The sequence below is a fragment of the Scomber scombrus genome, chromosome 9 (genome assembly GCF_963691925.1).
Source record: "Scomber scombrus chromosome 9, fScoSco1.1, whole genome shotgun sequence".
NCBI classification, from domain to species: domain Eukaryota; kingdom Metazoa; phylum Chordata; class Actinopteri; order Scombriformes; family Scombridae; genus Scomber; species Scomber scombrus.
The window spans coordinates 12,806,194-12,824,142 of NC_084978.1; the positions used below are offsets into that span (position 1 = coordinate 12,806,194).

At 40.7% G+C, this 17,949-nt stretch overlaps 1 protein-coding gene across 1 annotated transcript; it reads left to right on the plus strand.

The window, feature by feature from the left end:
* The first annotated feature begins 71 nt into the window (after nucleotides 1-71).
* vimr2 (vimentin-related 2) lies at nucleotides 72-17,418 on the plus strand. Its single transcript, XM_062425845.1, has 10 exons — nucleotides 72-212; nucleotides 1,118-1,262; nucleotides 2,027-2,185; nucleotides 2,384-2,503; nucleotides 5,848-5,943; nucleotides 7,864-7,995; nucleotides 9,241-9,369; nucleotides 13,169-13,279; nucleotides 13,577-13,701; nucleotides 16,523-17,418. Exons 1-10 carry the CDS (start codon nucleotides 109-111, stop codon nucleotides 16,563-16,565), a joined length of 1,164 nt encoding a protein of 387 aa, XP_062281829.1. The 5' UTR covers nucleotides 72-108; the 3' UTR covers nucleotides 16,566-17,418.
* The last annotated feature ends 531 nt before the right edge of the window (nucleotides 17,419-17,949 follow it).

Below are 17,949 nucleotides of genomic sequence, written 5' to 3' on the forward strand. Positions count from 1 at the left end.
TTTCACCACACTGCTACATTCTCATCGACTGGAGATATAAAACCACCTCCTCAGACTGCTGCCACTGTTTGCCTGTTGTGTTGTAGCTAAACATCCAAAGCCGCGGCCATGCTCAGAGTGTCTTCTTACCGCAAGCTGTTTGAGGAGGGGAGCTGGAGTCCAAATGGAAGTTCCAGTATGCAGTGTGCAGGCCAGTACCGGGCCTCCGTCAGGTCAGTGTTGGCAAGTCTGGACTTATCAGGCTTTAAAATATGAAGATGTTAGACACAGGTTCAAGTCTTGTGCTATGATTAAATATGTCATGTCAATGTTTTTAACAAGTGCAAAATTTGGGTGTTATGTGGTTGTTTGGGTTTATTGTGTTTGTAGTTCAGGCTTTTCATTCCTGAATTATGACTTTTTAAAAAGAAAAAAATATAGGATAGTACAATCAATCATACCAGTTAATTTAACAATAGTTACATCGGAGAATGATAGATTAAAAAATAAAAGATACATTTTAGTGAGACTTCTTCAAACCTTTCTGAGTAAATGTTAAGAGAAGTCAAGTTTAAGAGACTCATAACATTCAGTTTCAGTTAGAAACTTAAAAGGTGGAGTTGAATGAGTAGATGTAACTTAATGGGTATGAAATTTCCCTAATAAAATAAATAGGTATTTCCTGAATAATCACGTTATTTTGCACAATATATAATCCAGAGCAGCTGAGTTTCTTGTTCAGTCTTGAAAGTTTTTTGTGAAATTTGTGACCATCTAAGAAAAATTCTTAAAATATACATGTTGGATGTATCATATAATATATTCAGATATCTTGCTCTAATTTTGTTTGTAATGATGTTGAAGATGAAGGTGACAAATTCCTTCTGTGTTCATGGAAAAAACATGATGTCATCCTGGTCAACAACATTCATTCACTGTGACTGGATGAGCAGAAATGCCTTGAAACATTTAAAGAATTCCTGATGCTTCAGTTGAAATGTTTTATTGTAGTTCATTTATTCACTGTAGTCACTTTATTATTGTATACTTGGTGAAAAAAAAAATCATTAACTATCCTTGAAGGAGGGTCGGCTAGTCTCCAAAACATCCCCTGCAGTACTCTGTGTCCTTCTCACAGGGGTGCGGCTGCTGACGAGTGTGACTGTGACAAGTTGGACTTCGTAGCTGCCAGGGCGCTCAGCAAGGAGGGTCTGGACCAGTTTGTCAAAGATCGCACCAGCATTGCTGCTCTCAACGACCGACTGGTCAGGCTGATTAAACTGGTGAGAACTTTACTGTGACCAGGGGTGGATTTAGTGATTTTGGGGCCACAGTCAAACTCCATCTTGCTAGTATCACAATTAACTGTGAATGGCAAAAACATTAACACCACACTGTTAAAGTCCTGCATTCAAATCTTTACTTAAAGTGAAGACTGATAGATGAATTATCAGGGTCTGTGTATGACATATGATTAATTTGCAGTTGTTCACATTGTATAATTAAAAATCCCTCTTATCAGGGTTTTTCCTAATTTTATTATCCTTGGATGTGTAATACTATGTTCAATGTGATAGTTTAGTGTATAACAACACATTACATTTTAATTGTTATATGTTGGAGTAAAATCAAAATCTGCAAGATAACATCTAACTGTCATGTAAATGTAATAGTGCAAAGTTTTACTCTGAACTAGAAGTATACAGTGAGTAGTACACAGATGCATATTTTTCTATTAGGTGTTATGGGGGCTTTTTGTAAGTTATTTTGGGGTATAATGAGTTAGAATAGTAACATGATTAAACAGTTTTCATATTTAAACATCATAATATGTCTGTGGTCTTTTAGTTTGGGGCCCCATGCATTTTTTCCTACCTTGCCTAATGGGGAAAATCTGTGACTGCTCCCCATGGCACAGGAGCACTTTACTTTCCCTCCGCTGTGTCTGGCCTTTGTTCTGGGTAGAAGACGCTGTGAATGTCTTTCTATAAACAGCATGAACTTGTTCTGACTTTCTCTATCTTGTATCTGTTTCTGTGTCCTTTAGGCTCATTGTTTCGAGGAGGAGAATGAGTCTCTTGAGTGTCAGATTGAGGAGCTGGAGGACAAGCTGAGTGATCGACAAGCCTCCTCCACCCTCACCACCATTGTGGCTGCACCGGACTTCAGCCTGGATGCAGTGGTGGACAGACTGCGTGTGGAGAGGGTAAGATACTGCTGGGTGTGTCCGCTGCATGTTTCTCTAAATTAGTTTTCTCATACGACACCTCACATGAATCCACATGCACAACCTATGCAGACATTTCACATCCCATCAGTTATACTTCAGTTTTTACAGTGACAGGCAGGTGTGATGTGTGACCTTGTCAAGATGCATCACTGTCATCGCTGCGTCTCCCTGCAGGATGAGATTCTGTGCGACACAGAAGAGCTGCAGAGAGAGCTGCAGCGTCTGAAGCAAGAGTATGAGAAGGTTGCTCAGCAAAAGATCTTCCTCCAGCAGGACCGCCAAGATGTCGCAGAGGTAATAATTAACCTAATAGCATGTTTTAAGACTAGTGAGGGAGAGCAGCACCAGCCTACAAGGGGTCAAGAAAGTGACACAAACCCCACAAAACCAAACATTTTTAGTGTAAGGGCTCATTTGCTGCTTTTTTACTGATATTTATAGATCTGTTTAAATTTGCAATGATGTGTTTCAATTAGATTAACTACAGCACTGGACTGTACATACCTGAAATATTCAGCGTTATATGAGAGTTAAAGCCTGTGCTCAGTAAAGCAGTGAAGACTCAAGGTTGATCAACTGGTAGTTTGACCTACTGTATATCCAATGAGGCGAGACTTAAAAAACACACCACGTATGACTTATAATAATTCATTTCTATTGCGCCTTTCAAAGCCACAGTTATAAGGACTTCAAAGCAAAAAAAAGAATACAAACACATTTTTGACATTTACAAGGAAAGATTTGATGGCTTATTGTAAAGTTGAAGATTCAGTAGGAGAGGTGCTGGATACAAACATCAACTAAACTCCTTTAAATTATATCTGCAGTTTGCAATATGTCAAGCAGCTACAGTTCTTCCTCAAACAAATCTTCAACAATCTTCATCAGACTTTCCAGAGGAAGATCTGTAGTAAAAATAAAAATATAATGAAAGGGAGTTTTAGTTGATTGTGTATTGTATGCATTGTTGTATTGCAGGCAACACAATAAATATGATTCCAGCTGTGATAAATCGTAGAAGGTCATTAACAATTAAGATCTCATCTCATAGACTTTAAATTATGAATCTCATGAAGGTTATGAGCAGAAATGCTGCGATTGGCTGTAGAAGTTGGTTGAGGCATAAAATTAATGTTTAAGTATAGAATTAGAATAAGTCTTGATATGGTTACATTTAGGTTTAAAGTTGAAACAGCTGGTTAATAATATTAAAGCAGTGAAATATATTTCATTATTTGTGACAGTTTATAAAAACCTTTATGAGACGTGTGTGATAATGCACCTTCAGCAGTAGGTGTCAGTGTTGTCAAGCGTCTCTCCGCCTGCTGTTGAGTCAAATGAAACTACACAGCTGCTCCTCTGTTGGTTGTTGATCAGCAGCAGTCACACAGTAACCTGAGCCACCAACTTCTCCGTTCCCTCGTCCCTCCCACACATGCCTGAGCCCATCTCTTCCCAGCCGGGCCAGATGCGATGAGGGGAGGGAGGGGTCGGGTGGGGGGGCATTTTAATTTCTCCCATACAGATGTAATGCAAGCTGTAATATGGTGCCGTAATGCTCCTGCTGGCTCTGAGCTCTCTGGTTGTGAATTGGAAGCAGCTGCAGAGTGACAGGACATGGTGGGAAATCGGCAGGGAGGTAGAGGAAGAGCAGAGATGCGGAGGAGAGGAGCGAATACTACACAGCTCAGCCCACAACAACTGTAGCTGCAGTTCTCTCAACATAATGGTAGACTGATGGTGATGAAACCAGACATGTTTGGCTTGTTTTGAAGTAAACGACGGGCTATTGTTGACTCTTTCCTGCCAATTCTGCTTCATTTTCATGGCCTGTGTAGTCTTGTTAGATAATCTTAGTGATTTTTACAAGACTGATATTTTTAAACTCAGTCATGTCTTACATGTTGAACAAATGAATTGAGTTTGAACAATATTCAGTATTTAAATTCACCCTCTTTAATATGTTAGAGGCAATCAGGAGCGGTCTAGATTGGCTTGTCTATTAATTAATTAATTTTAATTTAACCTTTACTTAACCTGGAAGTCTCTAGAGATACATTATCTCTTTTTACAAAGGAGACCTGTACAGTATGTGTTGCAAAGTTACATAAAAACACACTAATTTACAACAATCACATCCAACACAACAGATCAAGAACTGAGAAATATGAGAGATAAAACTTGATGATTTAAAACAGTTACATTCAGTTACATGTGATGCTTGAATGTCTGATCTGAAGGCAGCGTTTCCAAATGAAGTTTATCTTCGTCCAAGCGTTTTATCAGAGCAGACTCCAGGGATACTGAAGATTATCCATCTAGATGATCTGGTCTGATAGCATTGCAGGGTTGGTGGATTGGTCCTCAGATCTTCTCAGTGCCCTTGACCACACTTAACACCAGGTTTCTGCCATCGCTGTGTGTTTGTGTTTAAATGGCTGAACGACAGGAGAATTGTGAATTCTAAAGTGTTTTGCAAAGGTACAAAAGCACCTTGCAGTCCATTCACCAGAACTGAAATACAGTTTTAAGGAAATTTAAAGCTGCATCAATCAATATATTTATTTATTATTAAAACTGGGTAACATGACTCATGGGTAATGTAAAAGGCGCCGCTTATCGTAACAAACCCGCAGAGAATTATCACCCGATTCTGCAGAGGCCCTCATGCTCAATGGACCATTTTAGTGCCTTTCAGCTCATTGTTTTGGTTTTATGACCTGGAACTTTATGGCTTTGGTTCACTCTCACAGCTTCATTTCAGTAAAAAAAAGCTCAAAACAGCTGTATGCTACCTGCCTAGCACCAAATGGTAAACAGACAAAGTTAGCAACTAGCTGGTGGAGCATTTAGGAGCTAAAGACTGAGATATTTCCTTCAGGAATTGACAGAGACCAAAGTTGAGTCAAATGGTGAGTAAATACTGACTCCAAATGAACGCTAATATTGATCTGTATCTTCCGAATGCTAAAAGTAGCCAACCATAACTTTATACAGTTATGATATGTCAGTTTTGTGTTTCGAGCTTGTTCTGCTGCCCCCAAGTGGCCGAAAAAAGATCAAATATATATTGCTTTAAAGTTGCACAGAATGTGATTTACAACATGATACTCTCCAGCTGCTGCTTGATATTTGAACACAGTCAGCAGACTACTTTTGCTGTACTGCTGTCCATCAAGGACCCTGCTGTCCTCCCAGCGAGGCTCCGCAACTTCACCACCCAGCCCTCTCTGCATGTTTAATTGCATCCGACACCAATTAATCTAGTTCTTTAAAAAGAGTAGCTGAGCTGCGAGCCCCTGCTGGCGAATGGATTGGTGGACAGGGCTTTTGTCTCTAGTTAGGCTCCTTCTCATCTTCCTCCTCCTCCTCCCCCTTCCTCTGCATTGCAGTGTCTACTTGCTGTTCAGTGAAACAGGGTGGATGCGTTGGTGATGATGGTCCTTTTAATGGGTGTTCAGGGTGGAAAGGAGTACTTTTTGTACTTTAATTCAACCTGTGGTGTAATTTACTTCCCAAACTGCACCGTATCACATAGATCAGGTGCTGAGTGTTCCTGTCTGACACCTCTACAAATTGAGTTGAACTTCTTTACTTTTCAGTTTCTGTGTAACTTGATTCTCTCCTCCACTGTGCAGGAAGTGGACACTGTGACAGCAAAGTGTTTGGCGCTGAGGGAGCAAGCGGCTATCTACGAGGAGCAGCTGGCCAACATGGAGGCCCAGCACAAGACGGTGAGAGAGAGAGAGAGAAGATATATAGCTGCAGTGTGATGAAACTTGGAGGTTTACAGCCATGAAAAGGCACAAAATGTAGCGCTTAGGTCAGACAGGAGTGTTGGAAAAATGCCCAGACGTGTGGTGACAAACACAGCTGTGATGACCCCAGTCACCTTGCTGAGGAGTTGGAGCCAAAAACAGCCATGTGAACAGGAGATGTAGTGATACGAGGCGATTACAACACAACATTTGAAATCTGGTGAGGCTGATGAAGAGGAGTCCTCAGTGAATTGTGTAGCATATCAAAATTCGCCCAATTGAGTCCTTATCCTGGGCTCTTAAACATGTTTGCAACACACATCATTACCTATATTGTATTCACGCACACACCCTGCTCACTTCACCTTCTATAATATTCTCTGCCTCGCCAGGAGATGACAGACGCACCCCAGTATCAGATCTAGAGGCTGTAGGCAGAGAGAGAGAGAGGCAGCTGAAGCAGGAGCAACTCCATCACACTGTGTTTTTCTCTGCAAAGCCAGGCCGCCCGGCGTTTAACACACTCCCTCTGGGACACGCTCGATAACTCACAGTCCGGGAAATGCGGCTGAATACCAAATGAAAACAGAAGTTCCCTTTGTTTTATTAACTGTTGTTATTATCAGCACTTCCAGATACCCCACATTCCCTTGACAAATCGGCAGCCATGTCGTTATTCAGGTAGAGGGAAAAAAGGAGAAAAATGTACGACTGCGACTGCAGCTCTGTAACAGTTAATTTATCTTGTGGGGTTTTTTTTCTAAAGGAGCGACATAGCTGAAAACATGTACATCTTGAAGTCTTTGATATGTCTTTTAATGCATGAACATGTTCTGGCAACTTACATTAGTTAGTACATTTACTCAAACACTACTTGAATATTTCTATTTCATCCCACTTTATACTTGGATTATACCAGTATTTAGAGGTTACATGTAGTAATTACTACACAATTTAAAGCAAAAGTTTGACATCACGGAAAATTTGCTTATTGACTTTCTGGCGGAGAGTTAAATGAGAAGATTGATACCACTCTCTGGCCAGCAGTTAGTTGTGTTAGCTTAGCTGAGCATGAACACTAGAAGCAGGGGGAAACAGCTAGCCTAAATCTCTCCAAACATAACAAAATCAATATACCCACACCTGCAAAGGTCATTAATTAACACATAATATCTTGTTTTTTAAATTCATGCATTAACGAAAGTGTAAAATATACTATTCGACTTTTTAGGGTGGGTTATGCGCCGGACTGTGTCTCAGTTCTGAGCAGTTGCCAGGCAATCAATGGAGACTCAGGAAGTTATTGGTCCCAGCCAAGACAATGTCAGGCACCTAACGTACCGTAAAATAAAGAATTGTTGGTTTTAACTAATGAGCGAATTAAAAAAGAAATTATGATTAATTTTAAAATAGGGTCAAGCTAGCTGTTTCCACCTGTGTCCAGTATTTGTGCTAAGCTAAGCTAACCATACCATCTGCTGACTGTAGCATCTTAATGAACAGATGTTAAAGCAGTATCATCAATCTTTCCAACTCAACTCATTCAGCTCAGTTCTCAGCTAACCAAAAAGCTAATAAGCGTATTTCCAAAAATGTCAAAGTATTCCCCTCAAGATTTTCTTAGATTTCGATCAGCAGAAAACTAATCGCCAATTGTTTTATAAATCAATTAATTGTTTTGATTCATTTGTTAAGAGAAAAAAGTCAAAATTCTCTGATTCCAGTTTTTTTTTATGCTTTAAGTGCATTTTAATAACCTACTTTAATATGTTACTTATATAATTTATAAAATTGTAAGTAACAGTTTCAGTGCAGTGGTATTGCTACTTTTACTCATGTAGTGTATCTAAATACTCCACTGTGTATTTGTACTTTATGTGTGGCATGCATGAACAGGCAGTGGAGGATCTGCTGGAGCCAGCTGAAGAGACTACAGGAGTGGTAGCAACTCTTAAATTTGGCAGCCCTGACATCACTGCGGCCTTGGATGTAAAGGAATACTACTGCCAGCTGGCTGAGAGCCTGCAGGTACGACACAGTGTAGCATGAAAACACATAAACATGTCATGCAGTGGGAGCCTCGTCATGCCAAATGGTTTACAGTAGCAGGATTGTGTACATTTTTAGAATCACAATCCTATTTCTGGCTTTAAGCTACACACACTCACATGAATGGACTCAGACTAACCTCATGCACACAATCCAGAAACCAGCTGCCAACTTCATCCTCCTACTGACCACTTGACCCCTCCTATTTTCACCACATCGCCCTTCCTCTCCCTCTGAAACTGCCCGGTCAGGTCCAGATGTAAATCTCAACTTTCACAAATCACACAACGATACTCCCTCTTGTTTTCTTTCCCTCTTAACACAACACCAGGGAAGAACTTGAGAATCGGAGGGGCAGTTTTGTACCCGAATAGAATGTCTTTGTCTACCTGTGTGTGTGTGTGTGTGTGTGTGTGTGTGTGTGTGTGTGTGTGTGTGTGTGTGTGTGTGTGTGTGTGTGTGTGTGTGTGTGTGTGTGTGTGTGTGTGTGTGTGTGTGTGTGTGTGTGTGTGTGTGGAGGTGCTGCATTGGGGTCAGACTATAGCTCCAGTGGGTTTGACCTCCTCTGGGGCGAGGATGTCTGCCCGGTTCAGAGGTCAGGGCTGTAATCAGACTGCTGGCCGCCTTCCCAGGCTCCTCAGCTGCACTGGAGTGGAAGCTGGTGTGTGTGTGTGGATCTCTCTCTTATTTAGAGGCTAGGTTGAAGCCTATCCTCCGTATTTATGTATTTGTATTATACATTTGTCTGTGTAGATGCGTAGGTGTGTCTGTTGGAGCCAGCCACTTGTTTCCCCTGATCGCTGTCTATTCTCCCTCCCTCTCGTCTCTTCCCTCGCCAGCTGGACACAGTTCTGTCTGTGCCTGGCCTCGATTACGAGACGCAATTGTCTTGATGCTGAAATGATTGCTATTGGGTTTGAACAGTAATGGTGATTGCTGGCTGACTCCCACACACCTGTGCACCCTCATGTTGCTCGTTTCTGCTGCATTTGTTCCATCTAATCAGGAATGTGGTGTACACAAGGAGAGGTTTACCCATCAGAGCTGAGAGAGACTCTGATTGCTCTTTGCTCCTCTGTCAAAGTGCACTTAACTGCCCAAAAGAGAGCACTATCCTGCATGGTCTTGTGCATATGTAGTCCATCTGAGATTTAAATGTTTTGCTTTTTTTTTTTTCATTATTCCTGCAGACTTGCCCTGATTACTCTTCTTCTGTCTTTGTAGTTTGAGCGAGGTGTATCCTCCTCTGCTGTTGTTCCCAGTGGTGATGGAGAAGTGGGAGTGGGAGGAGCTGCGGGGGTAACAGTCAAAGACTTGACAAAGACAGAGGACATCATTGAACTGAAGATGCTGGTGAGTGGACTTAGTTTGTTCCTATCTGTTTTTAAAGGGTCAGTCCACCCAAACTACAAACAAACCAACAGAAAACACTTTTTGAATGAATGAAAATTGAATTAAATTCAGTTTGTGGTGCTCACAGCATAGAAAAATGGTTTGGTCAATTATCCATTATATCATATGTTTTATCTGGAGAAATACATTGCTGTTGAATTTTTAAATAGTTAAGTTAAGTTAGGTAATAGATACGTTTTCATTGCTGTAAGCACCATGTTCACCTGCATTGAATTTGTGAATCTCATAAACTGGCTGCAAACATCTTCCTGCAAATAAGACCAAAATTATCTGTACGGTTAAATACAAACCAAAAACATGTAACTTTGTTTACTTACTTATCTGAACTGAACCTTTAAATCTCATGTCTATGCATAATTAATAAGGCGAGTTAGACTTTTTGGTCTCACATTGTGGGTTTTTTTTAGATGAGAAGATCAATTCAACTTCCATGTCTATACGCTGCATATGAAGCCAGCAGCTTAGGTTAGCATGAAGACAGAAAGCAGATGGAAATAGTTAGTCTGGATCTGAAGTAAAAAAAATCCACCTACCGGCATCAAGACCTCTAAAGCTCACTAATTAACACATTATATCCTGTTTGGTGGATCCGTCCAATAAACAAAAATTACATTTTATTGCTCATTGTGGTGAATTTTGTTTACTTCAAAGCCAGGCTAGTTGTTTACCTCTGCCTCCAGTTTTTAACCTAAGCTACATTAAAACTAAATATGAAGCTGGAGCCAGCAGGCAGTTGGCTTAGCTTAGCATTAAATGTTGTCGAGCAACCCACAATTAATCAGCCTGTACAATTTTTTGGACAGATCAACCAAACAAGATATAATGTGTTTTAATTACTGAGTTTTAGAGGTTCTGGTAGGCAGAGTTTGTTTTCTATGAGCCAGGTGTTATTAATCTTCTTTAAATCTGCACAAAGCAAAAAAGCGTATTTCCTAAAAAATTGCATGATTCCTTTAAAACCTTTAGTCACGACCAACTGATTCAGAGCTTCCCGTAATAAAATTTCCCACCACTTTACTTACAAAGAAAAGAGGAGTCTCACAACCCACAACTGACTCTGTGTCGCCCATCAGCCCCTAAATCAAACTTAATAGTGAAAATGAATGGTTTCCCACAGCAGGCGAAGGGAGTGGAGAGGGTTTGAGTGACAGCGGAGCAACAGTGTGGGGGATCCTGCTGACCGGAGTGTTTACTCTGTGGACACTTTCAGCAGGAGATGTGAAAGGCCTCGGCTTCAGCTCAGACAGGATTTATTACTCTCCGTGTCCTCAGTTATTAAGCAGTCTTTCAGAGCGGGTTGCAGCATCATTGATGTCTTAAAACTTCACACACACACAATGACTGGAGATTTCCTCTCTAAATAAAAGAAAGGAAATACAACTGCTATTTTTGATCCGTCCAGCAGAAAATGCCAGTAAAGTGTGCAGACAGAAAAACAACAGAAAATTGTGACTCTGGTAAAATCAAATTGTGACTCCAGGAAACAGTAAGTTTACATCCATGTCTTGTCCATTAGTGGTCAAACCACAGCTGAGTCTTCACCACATCTGAAACAAACATGGCGGTTTGGTTCTCATTACTCTGGTTGTATCGGTACCTCCAGCTCTTTAAATAAACAGCGAGCCTCTGTAACCACACAGCAGAATTCTCCCAACATCGCCCATTTTTCTCTAACATGCAGCACACAAGCTCTGCTCAGTCCAGCCTGACGGATGGACAGCACGGCCTGATCTGCTCTGTTTCCTCTCTTGCATGTGATGGATGCCTCGGGTCTGGTTTCTCACTGAGACACAACATGGCCAAACAAACAGATTGCAGTGAAATCAGCCCTGATGCAGAAATGTATATAATAGAGCAGGCACTGATGGAGTTGTACAGACTTGCACATACGCCGCCACCCAGACTTCACTTATCATGCCAGGGAGAATGGAGGAGTGTGTGAGTAAATGACCCTACCAGGTTGTGAGTAGTAACTAGGTCTTCCTCCACTCATATGATCTCACTGAAAGACGAGCACGACCGCCTGGATCCCCCATCTGGCTGTGACAGCTAATTGTTGAACTTGTGTGATTGCTGTAATTACTCACGGCAGGACAACGCGCCTCGGACACGAGGGGAGGGATGCTCCTGTGTTAGTTTGTGATAGAAGTAAAGTAACCTGTATTAATCTGTGTTGGTCGGATTGACTGGAAAACTCAAATTTATTTATATAGTCCAGAATCACAAATTTGCCTCATGGGGCCTTACAATCTGTACAAATACAACACCCTCTATCCTAAAACCGTTTAAAAAAAAAAAAACTTTAACGGGTGAAGAAATGGAAGAAAGAGAAAGGATCTCTCTACAGATATGCAGTAGACTTTATGTGGATATAAAAGACCAAAATATTTGGAAAATCAGGATGACAGAATAGTTATAGACAGTTGTTATGTTCCTCATTAATGAATATTTTATATTTACATTGTTAATTTATTAATTTAGTGGGATCTCTTTTTTTTTTTTGCTCAAAGATATTCTCTCGGGAGTTCATCTAAAAATTACAATAAGAACAATGGATCAAATTACTTAAATGTGAAATTAGCAGTGGTAATTTTAGACACTTTTTTCATTTTATACTACATTACACTTCTAGTCCATGGCATTTTAGAGGGAAATATTGTCACCTCCATTTTAATATATAATTGCTTTAAAAGAAAATGCATCTACTAAAAAATTAAGCTTTTACACAAAATATCTGGTCAGCTCATAAAATATAATGTGTTGTTAAAGATGAAAACACCAATCAATACAGAAAATAGTTCATTAGTTGCAGATTAAGGAGCTGTTGAAAACACTGTTCACATAATTTATAACAGTGTAACATTTGCTGATAATAATAACACTCTTACTTAAGTAACATTTTCAGCGTAGGACTAACCCTAGACTAAAATGCTTTTCTTACAGTGTGTTATTGCTACATAAAGTAAGGATCTGAATTATTCCACACTGGATAAAAGTAGCTCCTACTGACAAACTAACAGAGAATTATCACCCAACTTTGCCGTCTCCAGCTCTTCAGACCTTGTAGCCTCTTTTAGTTAATTGTTTTGGTTTTGCGGCTGCAAATTCTGTTCACATCATCTCTGTTTCCAGCAGCAGCAAGCAGCTGTTTCTAGCAAAAACAGGTCTGATAAACCCACTGTTTGCAAGTGTTCAGCACCAAATGACAACAGACAAAGTTAGCAACTAGATGGTGAAGAAATTAAAACATCTAATGTCTAAAAATCCAATATTTATCGAAGGAGTTCAGGAGGAGACCAAAACAAAGCTAAAAGAAAAGTAAATATTGGACTTACATACTTCAGGTGACCAGAAACAGGACTCAAATGAATGTTAATGTCGCTCCATGTTTATAATAGACAGCTGTTTGGTAACACGTTTGCTCAATCAACTTGTACGTCAGATGATGTTTTCAGCTTGTGTTGTAAGTCTTCTTCCCCCTAGTGGCCAAAAAACCAAACAAACCCCAGATTAAAGCAACTTTAATGAGGCTATTCTTAAACTAAGAAGATTCAGGTTCAAGCTGTGTTGACAATCATCTCCTCAGTTGAAGTGCTCTTGAGCAAGACCCTGAATTCCTGCCAACTCTGGGCAGTTGAAAATGACCATGAAGAGAATGCCATTATTATTACCAACATGAATAAAGAGATTTGTGTTCTGAATGAAAAACCATTTCTGTGTGCTGTCTGTGTTTCTGCAGATTTCAGAGCTACAAACGGAGCTTTCAGAGCTTGAAAAATGCAACGAGGAGTTGGAGGACGAGGTTGAGATGAAGAAGGCCGCCTACATGGAGGAGATTGCTGACTTGGAGGTATGAGTGTGGACTGATTATTGCAATCACGGTCAGTAACGGACCAGTGGTTTGGACCAATTCTGTCATTTCATCTCAACCTCAAATCACCCCCTCCCCATGCTATATACATACGTGTGTGTGTGTGTGTGTGTGTGTGTGTGTGTGTGTGTGTGTGTGTGTGTGTGTGTGTGTGTGTGTGTGTGTGTGTGTGTGTGTGTGTGTGTGTGTGTGTGTGTGTGTGTGTGTGTGTGTGTGTGTGTGTGTGTGTGTGTGTGTGTGTGTGTGTGTGTGTGTGTGTGTGTGTGTTGTATTCAGTGTACTATAGAAGAAATGAGGCTCCAGGAGGCTGACTTCGAAGTGCAGATGAAAGAGCAATGTGAAGAGTACAAGGAGCTGCTCAGTGAGAAGATGGCCAGAGAGATAGAGATCACCGCCTACAGGTCAGTCAGCCGGGGTAGTAAATGATGGGAAATGGTGTGGGCTTCACAGATCTATACCACACAGGTAACCAGGTAGGCTTTCAATTAACTTTGGCTGATTCAGTGGTCCCGGGGACAATTGATGCATGCAAATACAACTTAATAAAAATCTTAACATTAAAGGCACACTATGTAGGATTTGGTGCTTGTAAACACAACATTCAAAGTTGTTTTAGTGACAGAAAATTTGCATGAAAAGCTGCCTTAAATACACAACACTCACTAGTGTCCTCCATACCTTCGTAACTCAAATGTATTTCCATGTCTGTACAACTGCAGGTTGTTATTCTTAAACGAGACTCTTAAAATTTAACATATATATTTAACACCTAATGACATGTACAGCACAGTGTAATTTTAATAGAGAAGATCAAGAAACTTTGTGACAGCAACAGGTGACTTCACTGATTAGTTTGCCGTCTCTTGTTGAATGTGTTAATGTCATGAAGTCATCTCTACTGTAGTTTCTGATTATAATTCAAACCTGCAGACACCGTAACATAAATTGTAGATTCTCATCTCGGCTGCAGGGGGTTCAAAATGAGGACAGGCGTTCCCTATGGTGCTCAATAAAGTGCCACACATAATATAAACCTGTCATAGAGAATTATTATGATCATGGGATGATTTCATTAGATTTACATTAACTTGATGCTCTTTTTGCTTTTGACATTCTTTACTTATGAGCGAATCTTGAAGCAAACGTCTGGTGATGTGTAGATGACGTGTCCATTGTCTGCATGAGCATCGCCGTGAATAACATAAGTAGTATTTCTGTAAGCTCCGGTGTGTGAGTCCAATATTGTCTCATATTGTCACCTGGACATCCGCTGCGTCCATAACAAGATATTTCTGCAAACAAAAGGCTGACATCATGGGACAACTAGGGTCACGATGCAGTTTCCTGTATGCGACCTTGAAGACGTTTCATGCCATTCCCTCCTTCCATTGAGGTTGTTTAACCATCTGCCATCCTGGTATGTGGAGTGACGTACTTCAGCCATCTCAGCACGCTGCCATGGACTTCCTCCTGCAGCCCCTCCATCGCCCATCCGACTGCATATGACCCCCAGGGGGCCCTGCTGCAGGCCTGAGCTCAGACCCTCACAGTGCCTCATTAGAATGGGCAAAGAGGACCGCACACTGTCAGAGCTGTGTGCTGGGCCTCTGCCAGCTCTTTTCCACGCCAGCCTGTTAATGTCAGCGCTCCCCCTCCACACACACACCTCACCCCTTACACACATTTCCAGATTCGCCACAGTTTTAATACCCTCTCGTTACCCAACAGACTGTCCCAAAGACATTTTAAGGCGCAGGAAAGACACACAGTCAATGCCAACTTTTTTTCTTTTTCCTTTTCTTTATTTACTGGATGTTTTGTCATCCGTGATTAAAACCATGAATAAGAAATGAAAATGGTGGTTGTTTATGCTCTCTGTGCCGTGGCAAACTGTCAGCACAACAGACCCTAATGACCCCAGGCTGCCATTACTGAGTGGCTTATCGCCTGTGAAAGCATCTCAGAGCAGTTTGGGAAGATGCTCACTGCTTTCGCTCACTGCTAATGTGAACCATATTACACTGTAATTCATTCTGCTGTTCATTGTGGTCTGCGCACACTGCTACATGACGCAGCAACCAGTAGCTCAGCTGAAGATAAGATCCGTTTTTGCTAAGTGTATGCTTAGCAGTGAATGACTACAGGTCTTATTTTTAATCTGCTATAACAAATGTTTGGGTTTTGGTTTTGGCTTTGGTTCCAATGTTATGATGCAGCAGGCAGATGTTTTTTAGAAAACAAAACACAGATAAACCAACTGCACCGTGGGCAATATTTCACTCAGGAGTTGATAAAGACTGGACCAGAGCATAAAAGAGAGTATATATAGGACTTCATTAATCAGAAAACTGTATCTGCTGGGGGTGCAATCAGGCAACTACTTACTAACAAGTCAGCCATATAACAAGTCGGCCATTGCTGCAGATTCAAAATATTCATATTAAACTGCAATTATAAATATACCAAGATGAATATATTCAGAAAAGCACAAATGACGAAATCAGATGTCGGATTTTATGATAATGTATGACCAAACAATCTCATTGCCAAGTCAATTTAGCAGCTGCTCTGAAGCTTTCGATCATATCACATGGTCTTCATCAGATGTAGTTTGCTATTTGTAATGGAAATGTACTGCAGATGTTAAAATTTTACAGGGGTGAGGGGGTTTCTGAACCCTTCTGTGACTTCTCATACATGTTGGCTTAAAAGTGTAGGTTCTGAGTTCATTCTTGGCTTTGGAAACAGCATTTGATAAACCAATCAACAAGACTTATGATTAAAAGCTAATGAGGAGCCACTAAATTGACTAGAACTAGTTAATTAATTGTAATTTTTCAAACAAATTGTCAAATATTCCTGATTTCTAGCCTCTAGGATGAGCTGGTTTTCTTTGTCTTATGTGATAAATCATTGGGTTGGTGTTGGCTTGACAATAAAAACATAGACATTAACTTCAGCTTAAGAACATTTTTCTGATATATTATAGACCAAACAATCTGCAAATGAATAATACATGCAAACATAACACGGACAGCAGTCACTAGTTGAACTCTTATAATGGACCTTGAGATTGTGTAATTTTGTGTTTTCAAACTCAAAAATAACCTTTGAACCTCAATAGATTGCAACATCTTGTCTCTTGAGTAAACCTGTGATTAGTAGTGTATGTTTCTCCTTGTTCACCTGCTTTTTGTATTTTTGGATATTTCTCTTGTTCAGGAGTCTGGTGGAGGGAGAAGAGGAGAGGCTTTGCAACCTGTGACTTGAGGCCGGCGAGTCAGACAGGCAGGCTTGATGCTCCCCCACACGTGGATCAGAAAACACACAAAGAAAAACACGAAAACCAGACACAAATCAGCACTAGAATGAAGCTTAAGGTACCAACACAGCAATTTGAGCAGATGTAAACTTATCATGACAGATTAATGCCGACTGGAGACCTAAGCTGGGCCACTGATAACAGGTCTCTGGCAGATGACCCCGAGTCTACAAGAAAGATGGAGCTGTCTGAGACTGGTGGGAGGATGGGGGCTGTGCGATGAGTGTGTATCCATTCAGTGTCTGGCAGAGATATTTCCTTAAGTGGGTTTTATCTATACCAGCTCGCTGATATCATTCAGAAATGTTTTGTCACTTTTCTGCTAGTAACAAGTATCACACAAAAATCACACAAACACAAACTGTACGGCTCCGTGGGGTCATTCCCTCCTGATACACTTCGTCCATCACTCAAACACGGACTGATTACCAGCTCTTAACCTTTACCCTCTCTGCTGTTAACAAACGTATTGACAGCCCTCTCTCTAGTAACCAAAAGCATCTCACCTTTCCTTTGCTTTTACAGTCATGCCTTCATGTTGGTTTTACATATAACTGACGCTCAAGTGCACCGTGCCCAGTGTTTGGTTTGCAAATGGCTCATGAAGTTGTTTTTCTGCAGCTCTTACAAAACGTGCACCTGGATCTTTCGCGAAAGAAAAACCTCTATGATTAATTATTTCTTCTTTTGAAAAGCAATGTCCCAATTTTCTGTCATTTCAGGAAAATTTTGTAATACATTCCTTTGTAATCTTTTCCTTACTTTCTACACAACTTTAAAACCAGTGATAAATCATTTTTGCTTCCTGCTTCTGCACAAGCATCAGGATGTGCTTCACGTTTAAATTAAATAAAACTAGTTGCTTAAGAGATCGTTTCTGACAGTTTGATTTCTTTTGTGAGAATCTGTGTTTCATGAGAAGTGCTTGTGGATCCTCCAGCTTAAGACTTTCCCGGCACAAAACTATGCAAAGAGCAGAGTGATTTATGTTCAGTGATCCCTCTTTCATTCATCTTCATGCATAACATGAGATTTGAACATTCCCAGCTATTAATGATCTCAAAGGCTTGTTAGCTCTGCCATAAAGATGAAAAATGCTGCTAATAACAGATCGGATAAGATTAGCCACAGTCAGTGAACTGGTGATGAAGAGTTAGCCTCTGTAATAATTAAGTTCAGTGTCTGGAGGAGGGGGCTGGGGCCGGGTGGCCACTGTGACTTGTTTAATTGTCCCGACATGAAACATGGCTGGACCCCAGAGGAAGCCACTGTGTCTGTTTTCTCAGGACCGAAGTTCTCAATCAAGACCTCGGGGAAGAGCTCAGAG